Source organism: Eubalaena glacialis, chromosome 13 (genome assembly GCF_028564815.1).
Source record: "Eubalaena glacialis isolate mEubGla1 chromosome 13, mEubGla1.1.hap2.+ XY, whole genome shotgun sequence".
NCBI classification, from domain to species: domain Eukaryota; kingdom Metazoa; phylum Chordata; class Mammalia; order Artiodactyla; family Balaenidae; genus Eubalaena; species Eubalaena glacialis.
The window spans coordinates 15945732-15973266 of record NC_083728.1 but is presented as its reverse complement, the minus strand read 5'-3'; the positions used below and the strand labels follow the sequence as shown (position 1 = coordinate 15973266).

The 27535-nt window shown below is 48.6% G+C and overlaps 2 protein-coding genes across 3 annotated transcripts; both read right to left on the bottom strand.

Annotated features, from left to right (window-relative positions):
• Window positions 1-6861: 6861 nt before the first annotated feature.
• KCNS1 (potassium voltage-gated channel modifier subfamily S member 1) lies at window positions 6862-11175 on the bottom strand. 2 transcript variants are annotated; one of them, XM_061209276.1, is made up of 3 exons: window positions 11095-11175; window positions 9592-10629; window positions 6862-7332 (listed from the first exon to the last, which is right to left on the bottom strand). In XM_061209276.1, the coding sequence occupies exons 1-3, from the start codon at window positions 11173-11175 to the stop codon at window positions 6862-6864; spliced, it is 1590 nt and encodes a 529-aa protein (XP_061065259.1). The 2 variants fall into 2 exon arrangements, with proteins under 2 accessions (XP_061065259.1, XP_061065260.1); XM_061209277.1 differs by having other exon boundaries at window positions 9592-10619; window positions 11100-11175.
• An 8352-nt stretch (window positions 11176-19527) lies between these two features.
• WFDC5 (WAP four-disulfide core domain 5) lies at window positions 19528-23473 on the bottom strand. Its single transcript, XM_061209554.1, has 3 exons — window positions 23389-23473; window positions 19761-19901; window positions 19528-19667 (listed from the first exon to the last, which is right to left on the bottom strand). The coding sequence occupies exons 1-3, from the start codon at window positions 23471-23473 to the stop codon at window positions 19528-19530; spliced, it is 366 nt and encodes a 121-aa protein (XP_061065537.1).
• Window positions 23474-27535: the final 4062 nt, after the last annotated feature.

The following is a 27535-nucleotide window of genomic DNA, read 5'->3' as shown; positions in this document are numbered from 1 at the left end:
CTTTGGTGAATTTTGAGCAGAGTGATACATAAAATAGAGGCAGGTGTCACTAAAGCATTTTAAAGGCAGTGCCCTGAAGAGGTGATTCATGGGTTCTAACTACTTTGATCCCTGTCTTGCCCTCATTCCTATCATTCTCAGAGCCTGGTTGTTTAATTTTACTTTACTCCTATCCACTACCTATCAGATGCAGTCTTTTTTTGCTTAAGTTTTCTAGAGTTCGATTCTGTTGCTTACAACCAAAGACTCCTAACTGATACAGAAACTGGACTTAGGGTGGAGTTACGGCAACATACCTCCATAATTGGGCTGTCACAGGGCAAAACACAATGAGGCTGCTGCTCGCGCTCTAGCCTGGGACACCAGCAGACCATGGGATGCAGCGGTAAAAGGCTATTTCCTGTGTTACTTGTTATCATTCGACCACTGAGGATCTGGCTCTCAGGGAAGGGACAGCTTGTGTCACACTTCAACTTTAAGGATGTGAGGAATGCCCAGGCTGTGGAATAGAATGCCTTATTTCTAACTGCACAGAATAATGTAAAGGGGAAGTCAACAAAGGAAGTCCAAATATAATGGGGGGGAGGGGAAGAGTAGAGCATATGGCCACAGAGAAAGAATCTCTTATGACCTGCAGTGGGCTGAGATCTCCAAAAACCAAAGATGGCCATTGATTCTGCAGGTTGCTGAATTCACAGCCCTGCTGCACATGTATGAAGTTAGGTACTGAGAGAAAGAGTGGGATTATGACCAGTGGAATGGCTGTAAGAGACGATGTATGAGAGAAATCCGAGGCAATCTGCAACACCGGGGGAAGCAGCCCTCACCCTTCCTTACTGCAGAAGTTTCCCAATGTCCTGCTTGCCCCAACCCTCAAGGCTGCTTAGCTGGAAGGTGAGGATCAGTTTTAACCTAGAGGGTGAAAAATAGACTCTGAGTAGGAAAGAATCTTGGATCCACAGAGAATTGCAGAAACTTGTTAATTGATGCCATCAGAAATTTGGGGTGTATTTGTGGGAATGGATTTTTGGGGCAGTGGATGAAGGAAGGGGAAATGTAATTTTGGACCAGGCTGATCTTCTTGACATAGGTGCACATACCATGGATTCTGGTATGGCTTCTAATGAAGGATGGGTTGGCTGATGCACACCTGGACCAAAGGCTGGCCCATGTGAAATGGAATTTAAAGTTCCCAAGTCCCTTAGCATCATGTAGAGGAAGAGATTCAGAGATTTCTGAAGACAGTGATGCTGGATTGGATCCATTTTATGCCTCCTTCCCATAAATATCTCCAACTATGGCCCTCGGTGAACTCAGAACACTTTACCCTTGCTTGAGGAAAGTCTAGACCAGGAGTGCTGGGTGGAGGGGCTGCAATTTGAAGTGGGGTTTCTGATCTCAGAAAGAAGGAAGAATGCAGAGGTGCGGGAGGCCAGGTGTTGGCATTTAACTGTCAGAAATTAACTAGGAACCATCATCATCATATTCAGCAGGCATAGATCTCATGCCGGAGGGCCCTGAAAAGTGACATCAAAGGTGACCACTGAAGTCTTACTTGATTTGCGTAATGAACAAGGCACAAGAAACAAAACAAAACTCAGCAAAACAAAAACCAAAGGCATTCTCCAGCCCATGCAAAATAAAAAAAGCCCTGACTTAAACCACCGTGACAGTTACAGATGGCCACCTAACACCCTGGCTTGAGTTATTTTATTGATCTAAAGTTCTTTGAATGAAGGATACACTACTTGTCTACAGGAAGGACTCTGCCATACTATGGCCTGAGTGGAATGTGAACAGTTCTCTTGCAAAAGGAACTGTGGCCATTTACAAGGGTAACTGGGTGCTGAAGAAAGGGAAATACCCAAACCTTTTAGGGAAACTTGGATGAAGACTTCAAGCTAATACCAAATACTTGAGTCCTAGAGGACCACTGCAGGCCCACCAATCATGAGAAAAATTGTGTTTTGATCTTGGTCCATATCACTGGAGGTCCAGTGGGATCCCAAAGTTATCCTGTATCTTCAGTTCTTGAATGATAGTTGGAAAGGATCCCTACATTGGCTCCCTGATCCATGGAGGCCATTATAAGAGGCCAATAGAATTCAGTTCAGTAACTGTTTCAAAATAGACAATTCGACAGAGATACCACATCTTTGGGGAGGCTGCAGAGATTAGTGTTTCCACCAAAGCTCCCACAGGGTGATGGATGACTCCTATCAATACACCATTAGTTTCCCCTCTTTGACTGGTGCAAAATTAGATGGGTCTTAGAAAATGACAGTGGATTATTTTAATCAAGTGGCAAATCCCATTTTAGCTTCTGTGTTAGGTACATGCTCCTAATCATAGCTCCTGGAGCTAATATACCTCTATGGGTTTCATTCTCTATTCGAAGAAACAGAAACCACTAGAAGCATTTTACTATTAGCTGGAAGGGATAACAGTTTTCCTTTACTATCCAACCCAGGGATACCTTAGTTCTCTAGCTCTGTAGCAGAAAGACTTTGATTCCCTGGTCATCCCTGTTCCACACAACATCAAACTGATCCACTACGTTGATTAACATTAACAGGGCCTGGAGAGTAACAAGTGTATTTTTTTTTTTTTAATTTTATTTATTTATTTATTTATTTATGGCTGTGTTGGGTCTTCATTTCTGTGCGAGGGCTTTCTCCAGCCGTGGCAAGTGGGGGTCCCTCCTCATCGCGATGCGCGGGCCTCTCACTATCGCGGCCTCTCTTGTTGCGGAGCACAGGTTCCAGACGCGCAGGCTCAGTAGTTGTGGCTCACGGGCCCAGTTGCTCCGCGGCACGTGGGATCTTCCCAGACCAGGGCTCGAACCCGTGTCCCCTGCATCGGCAGGCAGATTCTCAACCACTGCGCCACCAGGGAAGTCCCACAAGTGCGTTTTTGATTATATACAAGATAGCTTCCTTATGTTAGAAACACTGATAAAATTGTGTGCATGGGAAGAAGCTGTGAGCATATGATGTGCTGGGCAGCCAGGGGTTGGAATGTAATTGACACCTGCTATTTTTGCCTATTAGCATCCTTCCCCTTTATTTTGGTGACCTCACATGGACTTTTCTTTGGGTAACTACTTTTCTTCCATCCCAAGTGGTCTGTGGTAGATGTTTATTCAGGTACCCTGCCCTTCGCCCCCATCAAGGGAGAGGCATCTGACTCAAGCTAGGCAAATCAACCCCTTTCCTGGGATTGGGGCTGTGAACAGAATGATACAGGGAAGGAAAGTGGTTGGAGAGGGATCATTTGAATGGCAGTGTCCTCAACAGAAGGTTCATGGGTCCTGCTACTGAGGTCCCTAGACCTCCGCTCATTCCTACATTTCCTGAGGCCTGGCCAGTCAGTTTTTCCTTTGACTGGGTGAACTTCACCAATACCTTTCTGTTGTGGGCTGAATGGTGGTCCCCAAATACGCCCACATCCTAATCTCTGGAACCTATAAATGTTACCTTATGTGGATCTTGAGATGAGATCATCTTGGATTATCCCGGTGAGCCCTAAATGCCATCTCAAGTCTCCTTATAAGAAAGAGGCCCTGGGAGATGTGACACACACAGAGGAGAAGGCAACGTGAGGACAAAGGCAGAGAATGGAGGGATGCAGCCACGTGCCAGGAAATGCTGGCAGCTGCCAGCAGCTAGAAGAGGCAAGGAGAGGACTCTACCCTGGAGCTTCTGGAGGGAATGTGGCCCTGCTCACACTTTGATTTTGGAATCTGGCCCCCAGAACTGTGAGAGAAATAAATTTCTCTTGTTTCAAGTTTGTTTCATCGTTTGTGGCAATCGGTTACAGCAGCCACAGGAAACAATACACCTTCCAATAAATTAATTTTTTTTTCTTAAGGAACTCAGTTTCTGTTGCTTGCAAACAAAGAACTCTAACTGTAACGGTTGTTCATCATTTCACTTATTTATTCTAATGAATTACCCTTTCTGACTAAGTTAGTAACCCGCTGGATTCCTATCACTTACAATGATAATGTGCCTAATCCAAGATTGGAACCCAAGAATGTGGATTCTGAGTCACTCCACGTATCACCCACCATCCCCAGTCATCCAGAAAGCACGCCAGGCAGCCAGCTTCACACAGGCAGAAACAGGGCCCTGGGCCCAGTCTATTTGCAGAACGGTTTTCACTGATACACGGGAGTGGGAGTGAGTTGTTGCCTTTCTACCAGGGCCACACACAGCCTCATGATGGATGCAGGTCAGATGATTTTTCCCTGAGCTTTCCTCACACCAGCTCTAGGGACTCAAAGTCTGGAAGCTGTCTGGCTCCTTGGTGTATGCCCAGCAAGACCACAAGGGTGGTGCATGCAGCCCTTCTGGTCTCTGGGCTCTGACCTGAGCAGAGCTGGGCCTAGAAGTTAGGAGGTGAGTGTGCAGGAGGGCTGGTGTGTGTGTGTGGTGAATTCATAGGCAGCCCCTTGGCTTAGCTCCAGTCTCTGCTCCAATCTGGAGACTCAGAATCCACCCACATGTAGGGGCCTACTATGTACCAGGCCCTGTGTATGACACAAGGCCTTTGCACATGCTGTTCCCTCTGCTTGAAACACACTTCCAGGCACCCTCATTGCCTAATTAGGTATTTATCCCTATGATGGGATAGTCACTTGCTCAGGAAAGTCTTCTCTGACCTTGGTTAATGGTCCCTGCTCCCTTACACGCTTATAGTTCCCTTTACTTCATAAAGCTATTACATATTTATGTGGTTATTGAATTAAAATCCATCTCCCCCACTAGTCTGTAAGCTTCACAAGTATAGGAATATATATCTTGTTCCCCACTGTATCTCTGAAACCTAGTAAGCAGTTGATAAATAGGAGGCCGGGTGGGTAAAGTAAATCTGAGAAGTGGCAGGGCTAACACCGTGGTGTCTGTGTGTATGAGGAGGTGGGTGGGGGGGAGGGAGGGGGGCGCTATGGGGAACTGGAGAGCCTGCGCCTCGCCCAAAGGCATTTGAATTTTTAAAAATACACTAAAAATACTGTTCAGCCAAACAAAACACATCTGCAGGCCACACGTGAAGCCCCAGCTTATGCCTCTTCTAAAAGATATTTGTTGAATGAATGAGTAAAGAATTTACAAGGAAGTCATTTTTATTTTTATTTTTTTAATTTATTTTTTTTTAAGATTTTTTTTGATGTGGACCATTTTTAAACTCTTTATTGAATTTGTTACAATGTTGCTTCTGTTTTATGTTTTGGTTTTTTGGCCACGAGGCATGTGGGATCCTAGCTCCCCGATCAAACCCGCACCCCCTGCATTGGAAGGCAAAGTCTTAACCACTGGACCGCCAGGGAAGTCCCAGGAAGTCATTTTTAAATCCTCAAAAAGCAAGGAGGAGGAGAGAGGCAAACTGAAAGGATCTCCTTTTTGGTCTTGTCTCTGTCCTCTTAAGGACAAGGTCTCTCTATTTCCTCTTTCTCCTCAGTGCTCCACATTCAGTAGGCTGTACAAATTGGCTGATCTATTCAACGTTTACTAAATATCTGCTCCACGCAAAGCCAGGTTCAACCAGACAGTGTCTTCCATCTTGGAGCTCAGTGTGGTGGGACAGACAGAGCCACCGTCCGGCAATGACATGATAGTGATGGCTGTCCCAGCCACAGTATGTGGAAAGGGCTGCAGGAACCCTTCCCTCCCAACTTTCTCTGCAAATAGAGAGAGGATTCAGCAGGCGAGTATAAAACATGTGGCCCCAGCAAGGATGAGAGGGCTGGCCCTGGCCGCAAGGGACAGGAGGCTCAAGCGTTTGTCCGGATGGTGACCCAAGGTAGGGCTGGAAGTCTGCGTCATGGGCAGAAGGGAACTGCCAAGATCAGCCTGGGGGGATCTAGGGAAGGGGGGACAGGTGTCGATGCACAGCAGCTCCTTGCCACCAACACTTCAGAGCTGAGCTGGCTTTAAATCAGTGCTCCATTTGGCTTTCACCTCCCTCTGGGGCACAGATGGTGACCATCTAATAGATGGGCTGAAATGTGGAAATGGAGGAGGTCCTAGCATAGCTGGTCTAGACCTCAGGCCTCAGGCCAGGGCCCCTTCAGATTTTCTGTATCTTAAGCCAGCCCTGGGAGGAAGCTTCAGGACTATTGTTTAGCAAGTCTTGCCCATCCACTAAGGGGGCAGCCTCCTAGTCCTTCCTTTAAGACCTCATCTTTGAAAGCTGACTCCTGTTGGAAGCTCCTGGAAAAGAACCACAGCTGAGGTCCAGGAGCCTACATCTGAATCCCCTGTCTGGTCCTTTCCCTAGCTCTAACAGAAGGTTCTAACCCTGTGAACCAACTCTGGGGGTTCCATGAACCCCCTACAACCACATGCAAATTTTGTGAGGGCAGAAGAAAGACCAGTGGAAGGAACATTGCCTTGGCAGACCAGCGAGCTGGGATTCCAACCTTGGCTCTACCAGTTCTAGTTGTGCGACATCTGGGCAAGTCATTGTGCCTCTCTGAGCCTGTTTCCTCATCTGTGAAATGGGGACGATTCTCATCCTCCAACATAGGGCCAATGTGACATGGCTAATAGATAGAAGGTGCTCAGCAATTGTTAGCATCCTTTTGACTTTCCCTCTTTGGCTCATGCCTGCATCGTGGGTGGCTTGGAGGTTCGTTTATAAAGGTCTCTGGGTTGCTCCCCAGGCTCACAGAATCTAGGGTAACGCTATGCTGCCCTTCGCCTTTGGAGGAAAGGACCCGGCCTCCAGGTGTCATTTCTGAAGCCAGAGTGAGTGATACTGAGAGGCCATGCCACCAGGAAGAACTTAAGCAGGGGAGGAATCTCTGCTCTGTTTCAGCTCACTGCAGGGGTGTGGGAAGGGGGGCATGGAGCCCTGGTTTTAATAAACCTGAGAGTTTGGAGGCCCACTAGTGGCCTGGACCTCCAGGTCTTCAGATCTTCCCTCCTGCGAGGTCTCTCGGGAGGTCTCCAGAGATGCCTCCGACACTCCGTCAACGCTGCTCAGCAAGTCCCCAAACTCCCAGTGGTCACTGTTGCGCACGGCAGCCTCCAGGGCCTTCTGGCATCGGTAGAAGTGGGAGAACTTGTTGAAGATGATGGTGATGGGGAGCGCCACCACCAGGATGCCCCCGAGGATGCAGCCCGACGCTGCCAGCTTGCCAGCCACTGTCACCGGCACCACATCCCCATAGCCCACGGTGGTCATGCTCACCATGCCCCACCACCAGCAGGCCGGGATGGTGTCAAAGCCCACATCCTCCTCCTTCTCGGCTGTGTAGGCCACGCAGGAGAACACAGACACACCCACGGCCAGGTACAGCAGCAAGATGCCCACCTCACGGTAGCTGTGCTGGAAGAGAATGCAGGAAGTCAGAGTTGGTGAACTTACAGAGCCGGTATTGGGCATATGGGGAAACTGAGGCCCAGAGAGCAGAAGGGGCAGGTCCAAAGTCGCAGAGCAAAGTGGAGCTGGTGCCAACACCCAGGTGCCCTGCCTGCACACTAAGGTCGTTCAACTACAGTAGCCAGCAAATCGCCCTGAGATTGAACACAGGCCTGATTTCTGTTGTCCAAAGTGCCTGCCTGCTAAACCATGGCTGTTTCTTCTAATGCAGGGGCCACTGGTGGCGCCAGCCAGTTAATGGAAAGCTGGTGATTTTTACACTGTTGCAGAACCAAGAGAGAACCACAGTTTATATTCCACAGTGTAAAGAGTTGGTTTCATGTCCTTCTGACTGGTCTATCCCATTTCCGATAAGTACAAAAATATTTTCTGCCTCTCAAGGAAGCTAAGAGGATATATAAGTTCCCTGGACCACCCATTGAATGCACTTGCCTATGGGTATGTATATTTGTTCTGCCCCCAAGGCCAAGCCTTATGGCACTGATTCTTGAATAGGGCAGTTCTGTCCCCCGAGGGACACGTGGCAATGTCTAGAGACATTTTTGGTCATCACAGCTGGGAGAGGTGTGCTACTGGCATCTAGTGGGTAGAGGCCAGAGATGCTGCTAATCACCCTACAATGCACAGGACAGCACCCCGCAACCCAACGAAGAATTATCTGGCCCCAAATGTCAATAGTGCTGAGGCTGAGAACCCCTAGTCTGGAACAGGGCCTCCCAAACTGTAAGGTGCAGAGAAATCATGTAGAGGGAACTAACTGAGTAGGTCTGGGGTAGGGCCACAGATTTTGCAAACTCCCAGCTAATTAGAAAACTGCTTTTGGCCAGGGGCCTGGCTTTGAGTAGCAAGGCTCTCATCCAAAGTCTCACACCCGTGCCTTGGACGCTGCAGCTTTGATCAGCACTCTTCTCCTTCCTTGCAGAAAAAGCTAGCAGCATCAGGCCCTGGCTTCCTGCATGGTGGAGGCAAGGCAGAGTTCTGGGGCGGACTGTCCCTGGAGAAATGCTCAGTTCAGGCGTCTGGCTAATGGAATTCCCTCTACCTGCCCTAGCAGTCTCCCCAGGTCACCCTGCCTGCACCCAGCATCCTGGCTGCCCTGCAGTGAGAGCATGCAAAAGGCTTTCCTAAGCCACGGGTGGAAGGGGTCTTTCAGTACCTTTTAGGGATTCTTAACAGGGTTGCACGGAGCTTTAGGAGAAAGAGGTGCTAGGGTCAGGACCAGGTGGATTCTTCTCTGGGCTGTACCACTTATTTACTGAGGAACCTCTGACAAGTCCTGCCACCTCTTGGAGCCTCAGTTTCCACATCTGCAAAGTAGTCACAAAAATACTTGCCCCTGTTTAAACCTCTCACAGGATCCCCTATTCCCACGGGAAAAAGTCCAAAATTGTGGGCCAAGAGTTCACGACCCTTCAGTACCCTGCCCCACTCACCTCTCCAACCTCTTCAGTGGGCACACCCTTACCTCCATGTCCCCCTCCCAGCATCATCCTTTTCCCTCTCCAGGCCTTCTTCCAAGCTGTTCACATTTCCTCCCTCCCAAAACCAGGCTAATTTCACCCGCTTGAGGGTAAGCTTGCCAGGGCAGTGATTCACCCCCAGTGCAGGCCCCGACACAGGGCGGGTGCTCAATAAATTGCAACCTGGCTTTAAAAAGCCAACCCTCCAACCTCAGCTTCTTCATCTACGGGAAGGGAATAAATAATAGCATCTTCCTGAGGAAGCTGTCCTGAGGATGAAATCGATAATGGATATGAAATTGGCACAGAGTTAGCAGTCAGTAAGTGTTAGTTCTGGGGCTATTGCTAGACTTAGCCTATGAAGGGTGACCTATGATACCCGTGCTCCCTGATAATGCCAGCACGACGGCTCAGCAGAGAAGCCAGTGAGCATCCTGCTTGGCATATTTTTGTGATGTTTGACAGATAGATCCAAAGTAACCTTTGTCTTGTTTTTGTTATTGTTTGTTTGTTTTGGTTTGGTTTTGGAAAGAAAGACAAGCAAAGCTCTGCCTCGGTTTTCCATTTCTCTCCTGGGAAACAGATAACAGCAAGACCTTTCTTACAGGGCTATTGGGAAGGTAGGACTGGACGTGAAGTGCACACCTGGTGTCTAGCGCCGTGTGCCTGGACACCACAGGCTTGGAAGTTCCCCTGCTAACCTGCCCCATGGTTACACCCGCCTCCCCGAAACCCCTAACCCTACCTTGAGCGTTGCACCCAGCGAGCGCAGCCCAGTGGAGTGGCGCGCCAACTTGAGCACGCGGAAGATGCGCATGAGACGGAACACCTGCACCACCTTGCCCAGGTCGCCCAGCTCCTCGCCACCCGCTCCGCCCCGGTCTCGGAGTGCCACGCCAGCCAGTAGCGTGAGATAGAAGGGCAGCACGGACACGATGTCGATGAGGTTGAGCGGGTGGCAGAAGAAGTTGCGCGTGCTGGGCGCTAGCAGGAGGCGCGACGACACCTCGAAGCTGAACCAGGCGATGCAGAAGTACTCGAGGTGCCGCAGCACCGGGTCGTCGCGCAAACCTTCCACCCTGCGGCCCGCGGCCACCGCGGCCACGGCGGCCGCTGCCTCGCGGGCCTGGTACTCGGGCAGGCTGTGGATGCACATGGCGGCGATGGAGGCGAGCACCACGCCGATGGAGACGCAGCTGAAGAGCTTGCTGGGCAGCGAGTAGCCCGGGTTCTCCATGGTGAGCCAGAGGCGGCGGCGCAGGCGGCCGCAGCGCACCGCCCCGTAGCGTGCCAGCTCTCGCTGCACGTCAGAGATCTCTTCGGGGCACGGGTCCACGCTGCTCAGCGTGTCGCTGTCCTCGTCCCAGACGCGCGGTCGTGCCACGCGCCGCTCCAGGTAGCGCGCGCGGCAGCACGTGGCCAGCGCGCTCTCGCCCAGGCCCCAGTAGTCGGCCTCCTGGCCGAAGGCGAAGACGCACTGCTCGTCGAGCACGTGCAGGCGGCCGGTGCGGTAGAAGTGCAGCAGGCTCAGGAAGAAGCCCGGGTGCCGATCGAAGTAGAACTCGCGCGCCGCCGCGTCGTAGTCGTCGCACAGGCGTCGCGCCTGCTCCTCCGACGCCGCGGCCTGCAGGCGGCCCAGCCGCGTGCCCGGGAAGCGCGCCAGGGCGCGGGCGCTCAGCCGCCGCCGCACGCCGCCCACGTTCACGCGCAGCGCCTCGTCGCTTCGCCGCCAGGGGACCCGGGCTCCGGGCCCCGGGGACTCGCTCACCATGGCTGCCGCGCGCTGGCCCTGCGGACAGGGGACGGGCACGCTGAAGGGGGCGTTCCCGGACGACCTCCCTTCCACGAAGACCAGGTCTAAATCCCCTCCCTGCTCCATCCCCAGCCAGGGGTGTTGGAGGCTCTATGTGAAGCGTCTGGTACGCCGTAGGCACACAGTGTCAAGTGCCCTCTGGACTCAAGAGTCAAGCTTGGGCTTGAATATCCCTCACTCCCCCACTGGGGTCCTTGGCCAAATCACTGAGAACTCCCCCCACCCCTTCATTTTCATAAAGTGGATGCTGAGATGTCCCTTGGAGGATTATGAAAGCTATCGAATGGCAGGATGTCCTGGCACCCGGTGGCTGCTCATTCAGGACGTCTCCTTGCCCAAACTTGGATTTTCGCATACCAGAGGCTTCCTATGGGATCTTGCTCAAGCCAGCACTCTGAAGCTCAGTTTCCTCCTCTACACAGTGGGATAGTAAGCATTACTATCTAGGGTCGTTGAGAGAATCAGTTTAGACCAGAAGTTCTTAAGGTGTGTTCCCTGGACTGCCAGCTTCACCATCACTTGGGAATTTGTCAGGGATGCAGCGTACTCTCAGCCTGCTCTGGACTTGCTGAATCAGAAACTCAGGGGATGCGGTCCAGCAGTCTGTGTTTCAACAAGCTTGGAGGGTGATTCTGATGCATGGTCAAGATTGAGAGCCATTCGCTTAGACTATTTAAAGCATCTGTAGAGTCAGTCTGATTGAAGTTTGGCACTCTTGTGTGACCGTAAGCAAGTCACGTCACCTCTCTGAACTTCTGTCAAATGGAGCTAAAAATATCCATCTCCAAGTGTGGTTAGAAAGATTAAATGACCTTTAGCAGGCCTGGCTCCCAGAAGGGGTGTAGTAAATCATCGACCTGTTTGTCTCCTGGAGTCAGGCAAACCTGGGTTTATAGCCACCCTTGATGCATCTGGAGCCTTGAGGAAGATGCTTTCCTCCAGGTCTCAATTTCTGGCACGATGCACAATTCACAATGCGGACAATAGCACCTGCTCCCAAGGAAGCCTGGAGGATTAAGGTAGGTTATGGAAGTGCTCGGCCTTAGTGGATGCTCAGGAAATGTTACATCCTTCCACTGCTTACTGTCTCCAAGTTCCGCTGGAATCGAGGACTAGTGACTCACCTCCTGACCCTCAGAAATCTCATCTGTGCTGTGGGTTCAGTAATGCCTGCTTCCCTTGGGTGGACGGGGGACTGAGTGTGTATCAAGCAGCTGACCCAGTGCCTGGCAGGGAGCGGGCAGGGTGCCCTTCACTTACCCTGGGCTTGGTGTTTAAGGGGGTCAGGGTTTCGTCCTTAGCTCTGTCACTTGTGTGACCTCTGGCCAGTCTCCTCCAGCTCTGGGTTTTAGCTCCCTTATCTATAGAATGGGGATAGCAGCACTTCTGGTGAAGGGTTATTGTGAGTATGTGTGCAAAGCCCCCGGAACACAATAGGTGTTCAATAAATGTCAACCCCTTGCATGTCCCTCATCAGACATAGGTTCAGATTCTGAGTCTGCCACTTACTAACTGTTGACCTTGAGCAGAATCATGCCCCTCTCTACACTTCAGTTTCCTCATCTGTAAACTGGGGAACATCATACTTTCCATAAGAAGTTTTGAGGATTAAATGAGGTAAATTGTTTATCGGCAGCACAGTCCCTGGCACATAATTTGTGCACAATAAATACATATGTGATGCAGCTCCACGCCTTCCCCCCCTACTTGGACTTGGTGTCAAAAGATGGAGTTTCTAATCTAGTTCCATCAACCATTAGGTGCAGGACTGTGGGCAAATCGCTTTCTCTTTTTTTCTGGAACTCACCTCCCTGCTCTATGAAATGGGATGATTAATTTAACAAACCTTCCCTGCCTAGAATCTGAGGATCAGTAAGAAAGATTAAGTGATTTGCTCAAACTACCCCGCTAGCCCATGGCACAGTTGAGGTTGGAAACTAGGCTTTTTGATTCAAGACTCTCTCCACACATTTATTTTGAGCACCTACTACGTGCTGGTCATTTCGCTGGGCTCCAGATACACTTCGCGGGTTTAATCCCTCCACCAACCCTGACAGGGAGGTTTTCGAACCCCATTGTGCTGATGAGCAGACAGGACAGCCCAAGCCCGGCCGGCCCCACATTGCTCCCTCCTGGGTTAGGGGTGGGGGGGTCTCATAGCGGGGACACGGGCACCGGGACCCAGGGCAGCCTGGCCTCCCATTCTCGCAGCCCCCGCCCCTTCCCCGGACCGTGCCTCCCTCCCCCAGGGAGGTCCCGTACCTGTCGCGGGCCCTGTAGGGCGTCCGCCAGCCGCGTGGTCCCGGAAGGTGCCGAGGCTGGGGAGCCGCTGGCCGCGCCCGACGTCTCTGCCCGGAGGCCCCGCTGACCCCTCCTTCCCCGTCTTCCTCCGTCCCGGTGGCTGAGGCCGCATCGATCGCTGCCGGGGGAGGGAGGGAGGCCGCGGGCTGTCGGAGGCGGGGGTTTCTATTCCTGACTCAGTTGGGGAGAGGGGGGATGTCTGGAGACGGGGCACAGCCAGGGCATCCCCCCACAAGTCAGGGGCCAGGGGATGAGGGGTAATTTAAGGGGCGGGGGTCCCTCTAGAGAGGGATTTTGGCGGGAGCTTCTCTGACAAAGGAGCAACAACAGCAGCAGCAGTAATAATAGCTTCCTTAATTGAGTCCTTAGTATGGGCCAGGCACCAGGCTTCAGGTGACTTATCTAAGTTATTCCTGACACAAACGACATGGACAGGGTCTTCTGTTACCCATTTCATAGACAAGGCCCAGTCATTCGCTCAGGGCATTTAGCTAGGAGTTGTGGACCTGGGATTGGAACTCACATCTTCCAAGACTTCCGCAGGGAAATCTTGAAACAGATCATTTTGCCCCTGAAGTTCAGTGTCATCACCTGCCCACAGATTCCTGATTCATGGTGCCGAGGGTAAGAGAGAACTGTGCCAAAGAGTTTTGTCAAGGTTGTGTAACCCACAAGCATTTATTAAGCACCTACTGTGTGCCTGGTTGGGGAGAGGGTCCTGAAGATTAGGACCTGGATACAGGAAAGGATTCCTACTTTACAAATATGGTTAATAATAATGATTTATCTATTGAGCTCTTACCTTGGGCCCAGTATTCTACAAACCTCATCTCTTAAACTGCAAATATATCTGTGGTGTAGGTGCTATTATTGATATTATTCCAATCTCACAGATAAGAAATGTAAGGCTCTGAGAGGTGAGGTGACTTGCTCAAGGTCATATGGTTGACTTCTGAGTCCTCTAGGCCATCACTGTCCAATAGATGTAATGTAAGCCACATATAGAATTTAAAATTTCCTTATAGCGACATTTAAAAACAGTACAAAGAAACGGGTGACGTTAGTCTTAATAATGTATTTTATTTAACCAAAATATTATAATTTCAACATGGAATCAAAGAAATTATTAACGAGATATTTTACATTTTCATTTTTGTTCTAAGTCTTCAAAATCCAGGGTATTAGTGTTTTTCTTTTTTAATAAATTTATTTATTTTATTTATTTATTTTTGGCTGCATTGGGTCCTTGCCGCCACGCGTGGGCCCCCCTCCAGCTGCGGCGAGTGGGGTCCACTCCCTGTTGCGGTACGCGAGCCTCTCACTGCGGTGGCCCCTCTCGTTGCGGAGCACGGGCCCTAGGCGCACAGGCTTCAGTAGTTGCAGCGCACGGGCTCAGTAGTTGTGGCTCACGGGCTCTAGAGCACAGGCTCATTAGCCGCGGCACACGGGCCCAGCCGCTCCACGGCATGTGGGACCCTCCCAGACCAGAGCTTGAACCCGTGTCCCCTGCATTGGCAGGCGGATTCTTAACCACTGCACCACCAGGGAAGCCCCAGGGTATTAGTTTTTTATTGCTGTTTAACAAATTACCACAAACTTAGCAACTTAAGGCAATACAAAATTTATCATCTCATAGTTTCTGTGGGTCAAAAGTCTGGATATGGCATGGCTAGATTCTCTACTCAGGGTCTTACTAGGTTGAAGTTAAGGTGTCAGCCAGGGTGGTGGTTCTCATCTGGGGTGTGGGCTTCTCTTCCAGCTCACAGATTGTTGGCGGAATTCGTTTCCCTGTGGTTGTAGAACTGACCTCCCTCTTTCCCTGCTTGCTGTCTGCTGGGGATCACTCTCAGCTCCTAAAGGCTGCCTGCGGTTCTTGGCCACGTGGGCCCACAGGTAGTCCCAACGTGGATGTTTAAATTCTCCTAGGCAAACCGGAGTGCTGTGTGAGCAGCCAGAGAAAATGCTCTGCTTTTAAAGGACTCCTCTGCTTAGGCCAGGCCCACCCAGGACAGTCTCCCTTTTACCTACTCTCAAAGAGGAGGAGAGTATACATGGGTAAGGGTCACTGGGAATCATCTTAGAATTCTGCCTACTACATTCACCGACAGTAAATCCCAATTTGGGTTAATCACATTTCACGTGCACAGTAGCCACTTGTGACTAGTGACTACCATATTGGACGGTGCATCTCTGGGCTGTGCCACTTCAGTTCTTCCCTCCAAATAAGAGATTATGCCTACAGCCCGTGCTCTGCAACAAGAGAAGCCACCGCAATGAGAAGCCCACGCACCGCAACGAAGAGTAGCCCATGCTCTCCGCAACTAGAGAAAGCCCACGCGCAGCAACAAAGATCCAACACAGCCAAAAATAAATAAAAATTTTTAAAAAAAGAGGTTAGAGCAGGAAGATGCTCTTGTCTGATTCCCTCATTTTACCAGTGAGGAAACAGAGACCTCCTAGGGAGGAAACAAATTTTTAAAATTTTAATTTACTTTAATAAATTGAAGTATAATGTTCTTATAGTAAAGTGCATAAATCTTAAGTTACAGCAGAATGATTTTTTTTTACATATCTATGCATCTGCGTGACAGCCACCCAGGTCAAAATATAGAATGCCACCAGCACCCCGGTAACCTGGGGGTGGGCAAATATATCTAACTGGGGACATTGCTGTTGGTGTCATACTTGGTGAATTCCTACTAAAACTCAAGGTCTTGGCTTGGCTCCCCCTCCTTCAGGAAGTCTTCGCTGGTCTCCAGGCTGAGTTAGGTCCCTCCTGGCCTCCCGTGGTCCCCTGGATTCCTCCAGTCTGATGCATAACATAAACTCTGTAGCTAGGGCTCTGTCTCAGCCTCCAGTGTGGGAGCTCTGTGAAGACACAGCCTAGAGCCTGTACTAAGTGCTCAGCAAACATTTCGTGGATGAGGGAGGGAGGAAAGCAAGATTGGAGTTTGAAGGCCCAGGCTCCTGGACACAGGTGTCCAGCCTCCCACCGCATTTTCCAGAAGGGCAGTGGAGACAAGCAGTGGAGATGGAGCTGGATGGGCTGGAATTTGGTAGCTGAGGACAGAACTGACACTGCAGAGACCAAAGCACAGACCTTATGGAACAGTAGTAAGTTAGCCAGGAAGCTAAGCAGGTGACTCTAGAATGGTCTGTGTAGTTGCTGCCACCTGTAGCCAGAGAAGCCGTGACCTGTGATCTGCCGCCTGCAGCTGTTCCAGGCAACCAGCTCAGAACTCAAAGCCTCAGGACATGGGGCCCTTGGCAGCCAAATCCTAACTGGCTCATGTGGGAATCTCTTCCTCCTGATGCCTTTCAGGAAAGGAACCCAGGGCAATGAGCTGCACACCCTCAGACTCAGGCTCTAGGTACCTAGAATTAAGGCTGGTCACTCATGCTTCTTGGGTCTTGGGTCTTGTAATCCGCAGTTTTCAGATGTGGAAACTGAGTCTTTAGAGCTAGAAGGAATTTTCAAATTCCTTCTTTTCAATAATTACAGAATGTAATTATTGTGGTCAATAAGGTTGTAAGCTTTGGCGTCAGACTCCTCGGGTTTGAATCCTGGCTCTACTAGTTATGAGCTGTACAACCTTGGCCAGATTGACCTCTTTGTGCCTCAGTTTCCTCATACATGACATGGGCAAAAATGATAAAGCCTACATAGTAAAGCTGTGAGCACTTAATGAGATTTTACAGGTAAAGTAATGAAAATGACACCTGGTACAGGGTAAGTGCACTGTGATTTTAACTGTGGCTGATTTTATCAGTATCTGAGGATGAACATGATATGGTTTAGTTCTGGCTGTTGCACCTCTTAGCTCAATGCTCCGCTCCTTCATTGTCAAATGGGAATAACGATACCCACCTTTCTCGGGCTTATCGGGTGGATGAAATGATCTTTTAAAGTGTGAAGCAGGGCTTCCCTGGTGGCGCAGTGGTTGAGAATCTGCCTGCCAATGCAGGGGACACAGGTTCGAGCCCTGGTCTGGGAAGATCCCACATGCCGCGGAGCAACTGGGCCCGTGAGCCACAATGATTGAGCCTGCGCGTCTGGAGCCTGTGGTCCGCAACAAGAGAGGCCGCGATAGTGAGAGGCCCGCGCACCGCGATGAAGAGTGGCCCACACTTGCCACAACTAGAGAAAGCCCTCGCACAGAAATGAAGACCCAGCACAGCCAAAAATAAATTAATTAATTAATTTAAAAAATAAAAGTGTGAAGCATACAGTGGGCGTTCACTAAAGAATAATAATCATTATCTGAATTAGACAAGCTCTTAGTGTGATAAATCTGTAAGGAACAACCCCCAAATCTCACTGACTTCCTATCACAAACACTTATTTCCCTCTCACAAGTTTGAAGATTGGCTGGGACACCTCAGGTTCAGGCCTGCCCCTCCCCACCAGGTGTCCTTCATCTGAGACCAGTGGCTTCTAGGCAAGTTCTTCTCATGGCAGAGGGTGGAAGCTCCAAGAAGCCTGGTGCCTTGCCTTGAAACTGGCACACTGTCACCTGCACCCACGTCCCATTAGCCAAAGCAAGTTCCAGGGCCAAGCCCCAAATCACTAGGCAGGGGATGTATACTTTCCTCCACAAAAGCCAGGGTCAGGTTGGGGAGGGAAGGGGAGACTATGGGCAAAGAATACAATGTACCGTATTCTCTGAGTTAACCACATGAGTTTATAGATGGGCAAACTGAGGCCCAGAAAGAGGAAGGGAAATACCCAAGCTCACAGACAGTCAGTGACTCCCTGAATGTTCTCCATCTTCTCCCCTCCCAGGCCTCACCTTGTACCCATATAATTAGCATTTGCTGCTTTTGAGTCATCAGTTCAGCCATTTGAATCCCGTGAGAAGGACTGTGGCAGTGAAGAAGTAGAATCCTTGCATCTTCCAACAGGGCCAACAGAAACCCAGAGCAGTGACTCACCTGTGATGACACCGCAAGGGCAAAGGAACAAGGGGAGAAGACCCAGGATCCCCAACTTCATCCCCAGATTCTATCAGGACACAAATGGAGACCCAGCAGATAAAGTAGGGAGGAATCTGCCCGCCTCCTTTCCCACCCCAAAGTGAGTCCTGGGGAAGAGGGAGAGTCAGAAATCCAGCTCCCTGGGTCCAGGAATGTCCCCTGGGGTGGCTGTCATTCCCTCATGGACAGCCCCACTCATTAAGTCCTGACCATGACCAGGCCCCCAAGAAATAGAGGCCAATGAGGTATCGTCCAGTGATGGAGACAGACCCACCCATAAATAATGACATCCCAACTGTTCAGGCAACATTTCCCCAAATGTGGAGCGATTCGAAATGATCTTAGGGTGTGCCTGGATGCAACATCATACAACACTGACTCTTGGATTGAGAAAGTTCTTTTCAATCCTTCCAATTACACCAGGAAGGAACTCTCAGATTAGAAGCCTGTGTCTTTAACATCTCTTTAACCCTCATTAATCTTCCTTTATTACAACAGAGATAGAGAGTAGGCTTCAGGCTCACATCCTGGCAGGTGGCAGTATCTAGCCAGAATTTAATACTATTATTTAATATCTTTTAATCTGACATGATTTACTTTAATGGAATTTGCTGTTTTCATTGCATCTGCTTTTTTCTAAATTGCCAAGTTACACATTTAAAAAATATTTTATTTATTCATTTGGTTGCACCGGGTCTTAGTTGTGGCAGCTGGGCTCCTTATTTGTGGCATGCAAACTCTTAGTTGCAGCATGCATGTGGGATCTAGTTCCTTGACCAGGGATCGAGCCCAGGCCCACTGCATTGGGAGCTCAGAGTCTTAACCACTGCACCACCAGTGAAGTCCCTTTTCCATCTGCTTTTACAAGTACATTCTATTTGTGACAGGTGATCCTGCTTATCCCATATAGAGTAGTGATATCCAGTGTTTCTCTTGAAATAAATTTATTTTTATACAGAAGTACAGGCAATAGGAGTACAGGCAATACACAAAATATCGTGATGCTATTTTGCAGGTATGGCGAACATTGTGAAAAGGGTATGTGAATAGATTGATGTTTGGAAAATTCTTCTAGAACAGTGTTTATCAGAGGGTTGGAATTGCCGCTGGCAGAGAGTGCTATCTGGGTGGCTGGGTCCCAGGCCCCCCATCATCATATCTTCCTGCAGGGAATCCCATCCTGAGGTTCAGAGCTATGGATCCTAAATCAGAATTAGCCTGAGGAGAGAGAAGGAAAGGGTTAACCCCCTCCCATAATAAAGCTCTGGGTTCTGGACTTGATCCCCCATCCAGACCCCATCAGCCCAGACACTAAGGCCGGACTCCCCACCCTCCTTCACAAAGGCAAACTGAAGCTCAGAGCGTCTAGCGTTGTGGTCCAGGTGATTCAGCAATTTCAGTAAGAGAACAAGGATCCGCAGTTCCTCTGTCATCCTAACAGGACCCCTCCCACCCCATTCACATCCCCAATTCCGGCCACAGGAGGCCCAGGCTTCTGGGAAGGTTCCTGCTAAGCTTGTTGAACTGGAGGGATCTCTTAGGGCTGGGGCTCAGAGAGGGAAAGAACTCGCCCCGGGCACACACAGCCATACCTCAGAGAGGGTTTCTGCAGTCCCGGCCGCAGGCACTGAGGCAGCACCGTTTGTGGCCGGGGCAGTCCCAGTCTTTGGAGCACAGGTGCTGCACGGGGCTGAGGCAGCGCAGTCGGTCCTCGGGGCAGCTGCCCATCTTAACTGCAACACAGGAGCCGGGTGATTCCCGCCTGTACCCTGGCCCTGGGGCTTGGGGCTTGGCTGGCGGTCAGCAAAGTAGAGAGGGACTCTTACCGAAAACCTTACGGACACACTGGCGGAAGCATGCTTTGTGGCAGCACTTCGTCCTTGAGGGACAATGGCTGTTGTCCACACACTGATCAGGCACCGATAGGATGCAGGGCCCATCGTCCGGTGGGCAGCCCCCAGATTTCTCTGTAAGAGAACCCCCCAAATTTTGCAGCTGGAGGCAGTTCAGAAATAGGTATAAGCACTGTCCTGGAGATCACACAATCTAAATTCTCCACTACTTACTTCTTGCCTGTCCTTTGGCAATGCTTTTTTTGAATGGACTTGCTTGTATCGAATTTTTTATTTAATTTTTTTATTGAGGTCTAATTGACATGTAACATTAAATTAGTTTCAGGTACACAATGTGATGATTTAACATTTGTATATATTGTGAAATGATCACCACAATGTCTCATTAACGTTGGTCACCATATCAAGTTACAATTTTTTTTCTCGTGATGAGAGCTTTTAAGATCAACTCTCCTAGCAACTTTCAAATATGCAATATAGCATTATTAACTATATTCAGCATGCTGTACATTATATTTTCGTGACTTATTTTGTTTTACATCTGGAAATGTGTACCTTTTGACCCCCTTCACCCATTTCACTCCTACCGCCACGCCCTACCTTTGGCAACCACCAACTGTTTTCTGTATCTATGAGCTTGATTTGTTTTGTTTTGCTTTGGTTTTTTTTAAATTATTATTCTTTTTTACTTTTTGACTGCACTGCGTGGCATGCGGCATCTTAGTTCCCCGACCAGGGTTGGAACCCACGCCCCCGGCAGTGGAAGCGTGGAGTCTTAACCGCTGGACCGCCAGGGAAGTCCCTTGTTTTGTTTTTTTGATGAGATCATACAGTATTTGTCTTTCTCTGTCTAACTTATTTCACTTAGCATAATGCCTTCAAAGTCCATCCATGTCGCAAATGGCTGGCAAGTTTTTTTTTTTATTTTTGTATTCCAAGCCTCAGTTTTCTGCCTGTGAAATCGGAAGCTGGACTCCTTCCTCCCAGGGCTGGTTTGAGACTCAGATGACAGAAAAGACAGAAAAAAAAAAAAGAAGTTCAAAATCTCCACCTGGGCCAACAAGGCTGTGCCTGGTCTGGACCCTGCCCATCTCTCTGGTCTCATTGTCTACACTCTTTAACTTGGTGGCTCCTGATCAACTCCAAGCTGCTTCTCTTTGCAGGGCCTGTTTTTTGCCCATCACATTCAAGTCTGCATCTGCCTTTCCTAACCTTCCCTCCAGATCCAGGCTCCCCACTCCCAGGCATATACATAGAGACACAGTCATACACACACACCAATAACCATGTAGTACTGGGCTGTCTCATGGATATGAAGACTCAGAGAATGAAGGACTCATAGCCAGACACAGTTACATAGATATCTGTGTGCATAGAAATAGATACATATACACGGTCAAATATGCAAACACACTTAGATGTATACACACAATTAGCTATGGGCTTAACCATATGAAATAGCTGATATTCAACTTTGTTGATCTACAAAAATAGCAATTTCATATGGTTTGACCTATACACATACATATGTATATATACATATACATATATATATCCAGACAGTCACAGGATAGTTAATAGTTACATACATGTGTAATGAACTGGGATGTATGAACTGGGACATATACACATAGTCAAATAAGTTATAAACACATGCCTACACACATAAATATATACACACATAATTATACATACACTGAGACATACACAGTCATGTATGCATAAGTGTATAGCATATGTGTTGTTGTGAACAGGGAGACATGTAAGTGCATACACAGTCATATACACACAACCACACACCCAGAGCTACACAGACACAGATCTGTTCACATAACCATTGAAAACATTGGTCAGTCACTTACTATTTACCAGGGACTGTGCAGGCTCTTTATGTCAGAGATGCCCAGATGTTTGAGGGGTGGGAGTAAGGAGGGGTGGGGGGAGGCGTCTTTTAAACAGAGGTGTTTGGGCTTTCACAGACAACACTGTGTCTCTCTCCATTGTCTGAAATCCTACTGAGTCCCAGGCCGATGTCTCATGGGAGAGAATCAGGGGAGAAAGGGGCGTGTGAATTAGGGGGAAACCAGCGTGTCCCACTGAGCCGTGACACAGGTCCGACGTGGGCTCAGGTTCTGCGGGCGCCAGCTCTCATCTCTCTGCAGCTGGGCTGGGTTTCGGGGTGTCCTCTCCCAGTGCCCCCAGAAGCTCTCCTGAAGTGCCCACTTAGGCTGCACTTACTGGATGCCAGGACCTTATTCCTCAAGACGTTGTTTACTCCTATGAGAGAGTCATGCGACCTCATTTTCCAAGGAGTAAGTTGGGAGAGTGAGTTTGCCTGATTCCAAAGACCTGCATCCAAATGCCACCTGTGACACTAACTCAGAGTCCTGTCCTTGGCCTTGCGCAAGGGGTTTCCCGCTGAGCCTCAGTTTCCTTATCTCCAAAATGGGAATAAAGATAGTCCCGACCTCACAACATGGCAATGAGAGGAATGTGGTGATGGTGCATGAATCACAACCAGCATGGCCCTGGCCTTGGAACTCGCCAGCATCCTTCCCTCGTCAGCCTGGGGGCCTCTGAGCACTGTCCTTCCCAAACCAGCTCACAGCTCTGAGGAAGGCTCTAGGGGCAGAGAGGATGCAGAGAACTGCTCCCCAGGGCCCTGTGGAGGAGGGAACCTGCCCCCGTGACTGTCTTTTTCCCCCAAAGCAGGGCCAGGGCTGCCCGGGTGTATGTAGGTCAGAGTGTTACAGCCCCAGAAGGGCTGGAGGTGGAGGCATCGCCCGAGCCGGGAGGCACCTGTGTAGCTACCCCAGCAGCCCCAGCCTCCTGCACCTGTTGACAGGTCAGACCCAGCCTTTTGGAGGAGGCGGAGGAGAAGACAGGTAGGGGTAAAGCTTCCTCCAGACAGATCCCAGATCCCAGAAACCACGCCCCCTAGTCAACTCCGGAGGCCCTTTCACAGATTGGGCTGGGGGACAGAGAAGGCTGGAGAACGACAGAAACAAGATGGACAGGGGGCCAGACCAGGCCTAGCTGGCCACAGAAGGTGACAGAAAAGTCATCTCCCTGCCATGCGAACCCACAGATCCAGACACCTCCATGGAGACAACCAAAGAGCAGGGACCGCTCGTCCATCTCCTCCCCTCCCCAGAGGCACAGGGAGACGCGTGTTCTCACGTGGACAGGCACACAGGCTCAGGCACACATGTATGCGGTCGTTCCTAAGGATACATGTGCAGATGCAAACCACGCAGACAAGCAGGCACAAAGATACACGTGTACACAGAGACAGGCGCATGTGTGTAAACACAATCTTACACTCAGATGTGTAGACAGGCACAGACAAGCACGGGGAAACTGGCAGGAAGACATTTACAGCAACACACGCAGGCAGGCTTACAGGCACAAAGATATACAGACAAAAGGCAAGCTGCTGGAAGCACTAAGAAACAGGCACACTCACACACACACACACTCACACACACACACACACACACACACACACACTGCATTGCTTGCTTTCCCCCAAACACTTATTCTCCCCTACGAGGTAGAAACCACCTCTATGCCTGGAGCAGAGGAACCTACCCATACTCACCTCCCTTCCTCCTGCCCAAGGTAGCAGGCAGCTGGCTCCCCAAAGCCAGGAGGGCCGCCAGGAGAAGGAGGCTGTGGGCCCTCATGTTTCTGTTGCCAACACCTAATGAGGTGGAACCCAGAGGCCCCTAAATTAACACCTGCAGCCTCAGGGAGGCTAGAGCAACTGAGTCAGGGGAGGAAGGAGAGGGGGTGGATGGAGTGGCATGTGTCTGCCTCATCCTGGCCTCACCCCCTGCTCAAGAGTCTCTGTGCAAGGGTGCTTGTGCAAGAACTGATGATGGGTGGGGACAGGCCCTGGGTGCCTGGGGCTAGGATCCAGTCCTGCCTGTATCACCGACTTGGGCTGTGATTTGGAGAAATCTTGTTCCTCTTTGGACCTCAGTTTTTCTCATCTGTATAAAGAGTGAGGGTTGTTGAGTCAGATGCTCCCTTTCCTGGTTCTCTAAGACTTTGAAGCCCCAGCAATGGCTTAGGCAGAGGATAAAAGTCAGCTCTGAATGGCCAGGAGGGGTTTGCAGAGTTCTGGGTGCTTAGGAAGCATTCGAGTTAGGGTCAGCGCTCTCTGCTGGAGAAGGCTGGCCCAGGCTGGCACGGTGACTGAGGCCAGCCCTGGCCTCCCCTCTTGGGCTCCCGTGGAGGGGAGAGTGAGACCTCCCCACCTTTGGTAAGGTCACCTTCAGCGGCATCTGGTAGAACTGCCCTCCACCTGGGGCTGGCTGAGCTGTCGGGGGTGGATGGGGCAAGGGTTTAGGTTTGGCTGTGGTCGCTGGTCACAGCAGATGGAGGTGGCCTCTGGGACCCCTTCTCTGGCCCTAAGGGATCCTGAGCAAAAAATCATCTCAGCCAAGGCCCCCACCGTAGATTTCACATCATCTCGCTCCTGCGTTTGGTGGAAGAGAGACAACTGGGGCTCAGGGTCCTAAGGGCCCCCAAGCAGAAACCCCACTGAACCTTAGTAACTTACCAGGACTGGAGGAGATCAAGACCATCCTCCCCACCCTCCCATTTGAAAGATAAGGAAACTGTAGGCTGTCAATGGGAGGGGGCTGGCTCAAGGACACAAAGTTAATTTCTAACTAGGCTGGGACATCTGTCATCACCTCTCCATGATCCCCATCCAGGTCCTTGGAAGTGAGGCAATACCTCATGTGACCCTGAGAATGGAAGGGCATGTTCCAGTCCAGGACAGCTCCCACAGTCAGGAAGTTCTTTCTTGGGTTTAACTTGAATCCCTCATGCTATCTTCTAAGCTCTCAGGAAAAGAGGAGCCCTGTAGTCTATGATCTGATGTGACTTTTGGAATTCTAGCATCCCCTTGGCAGCTTTATTTAGAAGGAGAATTTTATGAGGCTAATTTTTCTTCCTGATTACAAACTACACATGTATATTGGAGAAATGCTTTTCCAATTAAGATGATTTTGTAGACTTTTTCCGGTGTCATGAAGTGTCCTCCAATATCATCATTTCTAATGATTATATGGTATTTTGTAAGATTGATATGCCAAAACATATATAATTAGTTCTTTATTGTGAAACACATAAGTTTCCATTTTTTAACTTTCATACATAAAGCTGTGAAACAATCTCTATACATACATTTTGAGTCACATCTTTATTTTCTTAGGGTAAATTTGTCAAAGTAGAAATGTACAAGTACAAACTTCCAGTTATAAAATATATAAGTCCTGGGAATGTAATGTACAGCATGGTGACTATAGTTAACAATACTGTATTAGATATTTGAAAGTTGCTAAGAGAGTAGATTTTGAAAGTTCTCATCACAAGAAAAAATTTTGTAACTATATATGGTAACAGATGTTAACAAGTTTTATTGTGGTGATCAATTTCACAATCTATGCAAGTAGCAAATGATTATGTGGTACACCTAAAAGTAATATAATGTTATATGTTAATTATACCTCAATATAAAACAACCGGTGGGAATGTAAATTGATACAGCCACTATGGAGAACAGTATGGAGGTTCCTTAAAAAACTAAAAAGAGAACTACCATACGACCCAGCAATCCCACTACTGGGCATATACCCTGAGAAAACCATAATTCAAAAAGAGTCATGTACCACAATATTCATTGCAGCTCTATTTACAATAGCCAGGACATTGAAACCACCTAAGTGTCCATCGACAGATGAATGGATAAAGAAGATGTGGCACATATATACAATGGACTATTACTCAGCCATAAAAAAGAATGAAACAGTTATTTGTAGGGAGGTGGATGGACCTAGAGACTGTCATACAGAGTGAAGTAAGTCAGAAAGAGAAAAACAAATACCATATGCTAACACATATATATGGAATTAAAAAGAAAAAAAGTGGTCATGAAGAACCTAGGGGCAAGACAGGAATAAAGATGCAGACCTACTAGAGAATGGACTTGAGGATATGGGGAGGGGGAAGTGTAAGCTGGGACAAAGTGAGAGAGTGGCATGGACATATATACACTACCAAACGTAAAATAGATAGCTAGTGGGAAGCAGCCGCATAGCACAGGGAGATCAGCTCGGTGCTTTGTGACCACCTAGAAGGGTGGGAAAGTGAGGGTGGGAGGGAGGGAAATGCAAGAGGGAAGAGATATGGGGACATATGTATATGTATAACTGATTCAGTTTGTTATAAAGCAGAAACTAACACACCATTGTAAAGCAATTATACTCCAATAAAGATGTTTAAAAATATATATATATCAATATAGTGTGAAAAAGTTTATAAAGCTGGCAATAAAATTTAAAAAATAAATATTAGGTAAATAAATAAATAAATAAATAAAACAACCAAACAAAAAACAAAAAAAAATGCAAGGTCAAAGGGCATGATCTATTTCAGGCTTTGAGTATCCAATCAAATTCCATTTCAGAAAGGAAGGAAATGAGTGTAGGAGAACCTGCACCTGCTTTGCAGTAGACGTCTCTTGTTTTTGTTTGCCCAGCATCCCTGGTGGAGTCATTGCTCCCCAACTCCTATAATTCTGGTTGCCTGCCAGTCACCAGGTAATTTCTGTATCACAGGTGAGGGCATTTGACCCAGTTCCATGACCTCTAACCTGCCCACCCCTCCACTCAAATCCTGAACAGAGAAGGCAATGCTCTAAAGAGAACTGTCTAAAATTCAGTTGCTGTTGCTCACAACCAAATATCCTTAACAGGTATACTCACCAAATACATGCTATTTAAAAAGAAGTAAATAAAATCTCTGCCAATGGAAAATGGTGTCTCATTTTAATTCACCTTTCTCTGAATGTTGGTGACGAAGAGCATTTCTTTATATGTTCACACTGACCGACTGTATTTCTTCTTGTGTGAATTACCTGATTTTGTACTTTGCCCATTTTTATTGGGGGTACTTTTATTTTTATTATTGAGTTTTAAGAACTGTTTATATATTAAGGATACTACTAGCTTGTCATACACAAGAGGCAGTATGGTAAAGTGGTTAGTGGATGTAAACTGGGGTCAGGCAGACCTACTTTTTAAATTAATTTATTTTTAATAAGTCTTTAAAATTGTTATACTGTTTTTAAAGGTTATAGTCTATTTACAGTTATTACAAAATATTGGCTATATTCCCCATGTTGTACAATACATCCCTGTAGCCTATCTTACACCCAGTAGTTTGTACCTCCCCCTCATGTTGCCCTCCCCCTCCCCCCCCCCCCCCCCGCCACTGGTAACCACTAATTTGTTCTCTGTATCTGCGAATCTGCTTCTCAGGCAGACCTACTTTTTTTTCCCCCAATTTATTTATTTATTTTTAAATTTATTTAAAAAATTTTAACATCTTTATTGGAGTATAATTGCTTTACAATGGTGTGTTAGTCTCTGCTTTATAACAAAGCGAATCAACTATACATATACATATATCCCCATATCTCCCCCCTCTTGCATCTCCCTCCCATCCTCCCTATCCCACCTCTCTAGGTCAGACCTACTTTTGAATCCTAGTGCCACCAGGTTCTAGCCGTGTGACTTTGGACACGTTTCTTAACTTTTTTAAACACCTCAGTTTACTCTCTATAAAATAGAGATATCAATATTTATTTTATAGGATGGTCCTGAGGATTGAATGAGATGAGTTTGCTAAATGCTTGTTTTAATCTTATCCTGCAAATATTTGTTTTCTTGTTT

Excerpts from the sequence above, each read along its gene's own strand:
- KCNS1 (XM_061209276.1), bottom strand. The coding sequence starts at position 11,175 with ATGGTGAAGCTGGCAGTCCAGGGAACACACCTTAAGAACTTCTGGTCT. Across the intron at positions 10,630-11,094 it reads CAACGACCCTAGATAGTAAT|CGCGCGGCAGCCATGGTGAG; the intron begins GCTTACTATCCC and ends CCGCAGGGCCAG. Across the intron at positions 7,333-9,591 it reads CGCTGGGTGCAACGCTCAAG|CACAGCTACCGTGAGGTGGG; the intron begins GTAGGGTTAGGG and ends ATTCTCTTCCAG.
- WFDC5 (XM_061209554.1), bottom strand. The coding sequence starts at position 23,473 with ATGAGGGCCCACAGCCTCCTTCTCCTGGCGGCCCTCCTGGCTTTGGGG. Across the intron at positions 19,902-23,388 it reads CTTGGGCAGGAGGAAGGGAG|AGAAATCTGGGGGCTGCCCA; the intron begins GTGAGTATGGGT and ends GTTCTCTTACAG. Across the intron at positions 19,668-19,760 it reads GTGTGTCCGTAAGGTTTTCG|TTAAGATGGGCAGCTGCCCC; the intron begins GTAAGAGTCCCT and ends CCTGTGTTGCAG.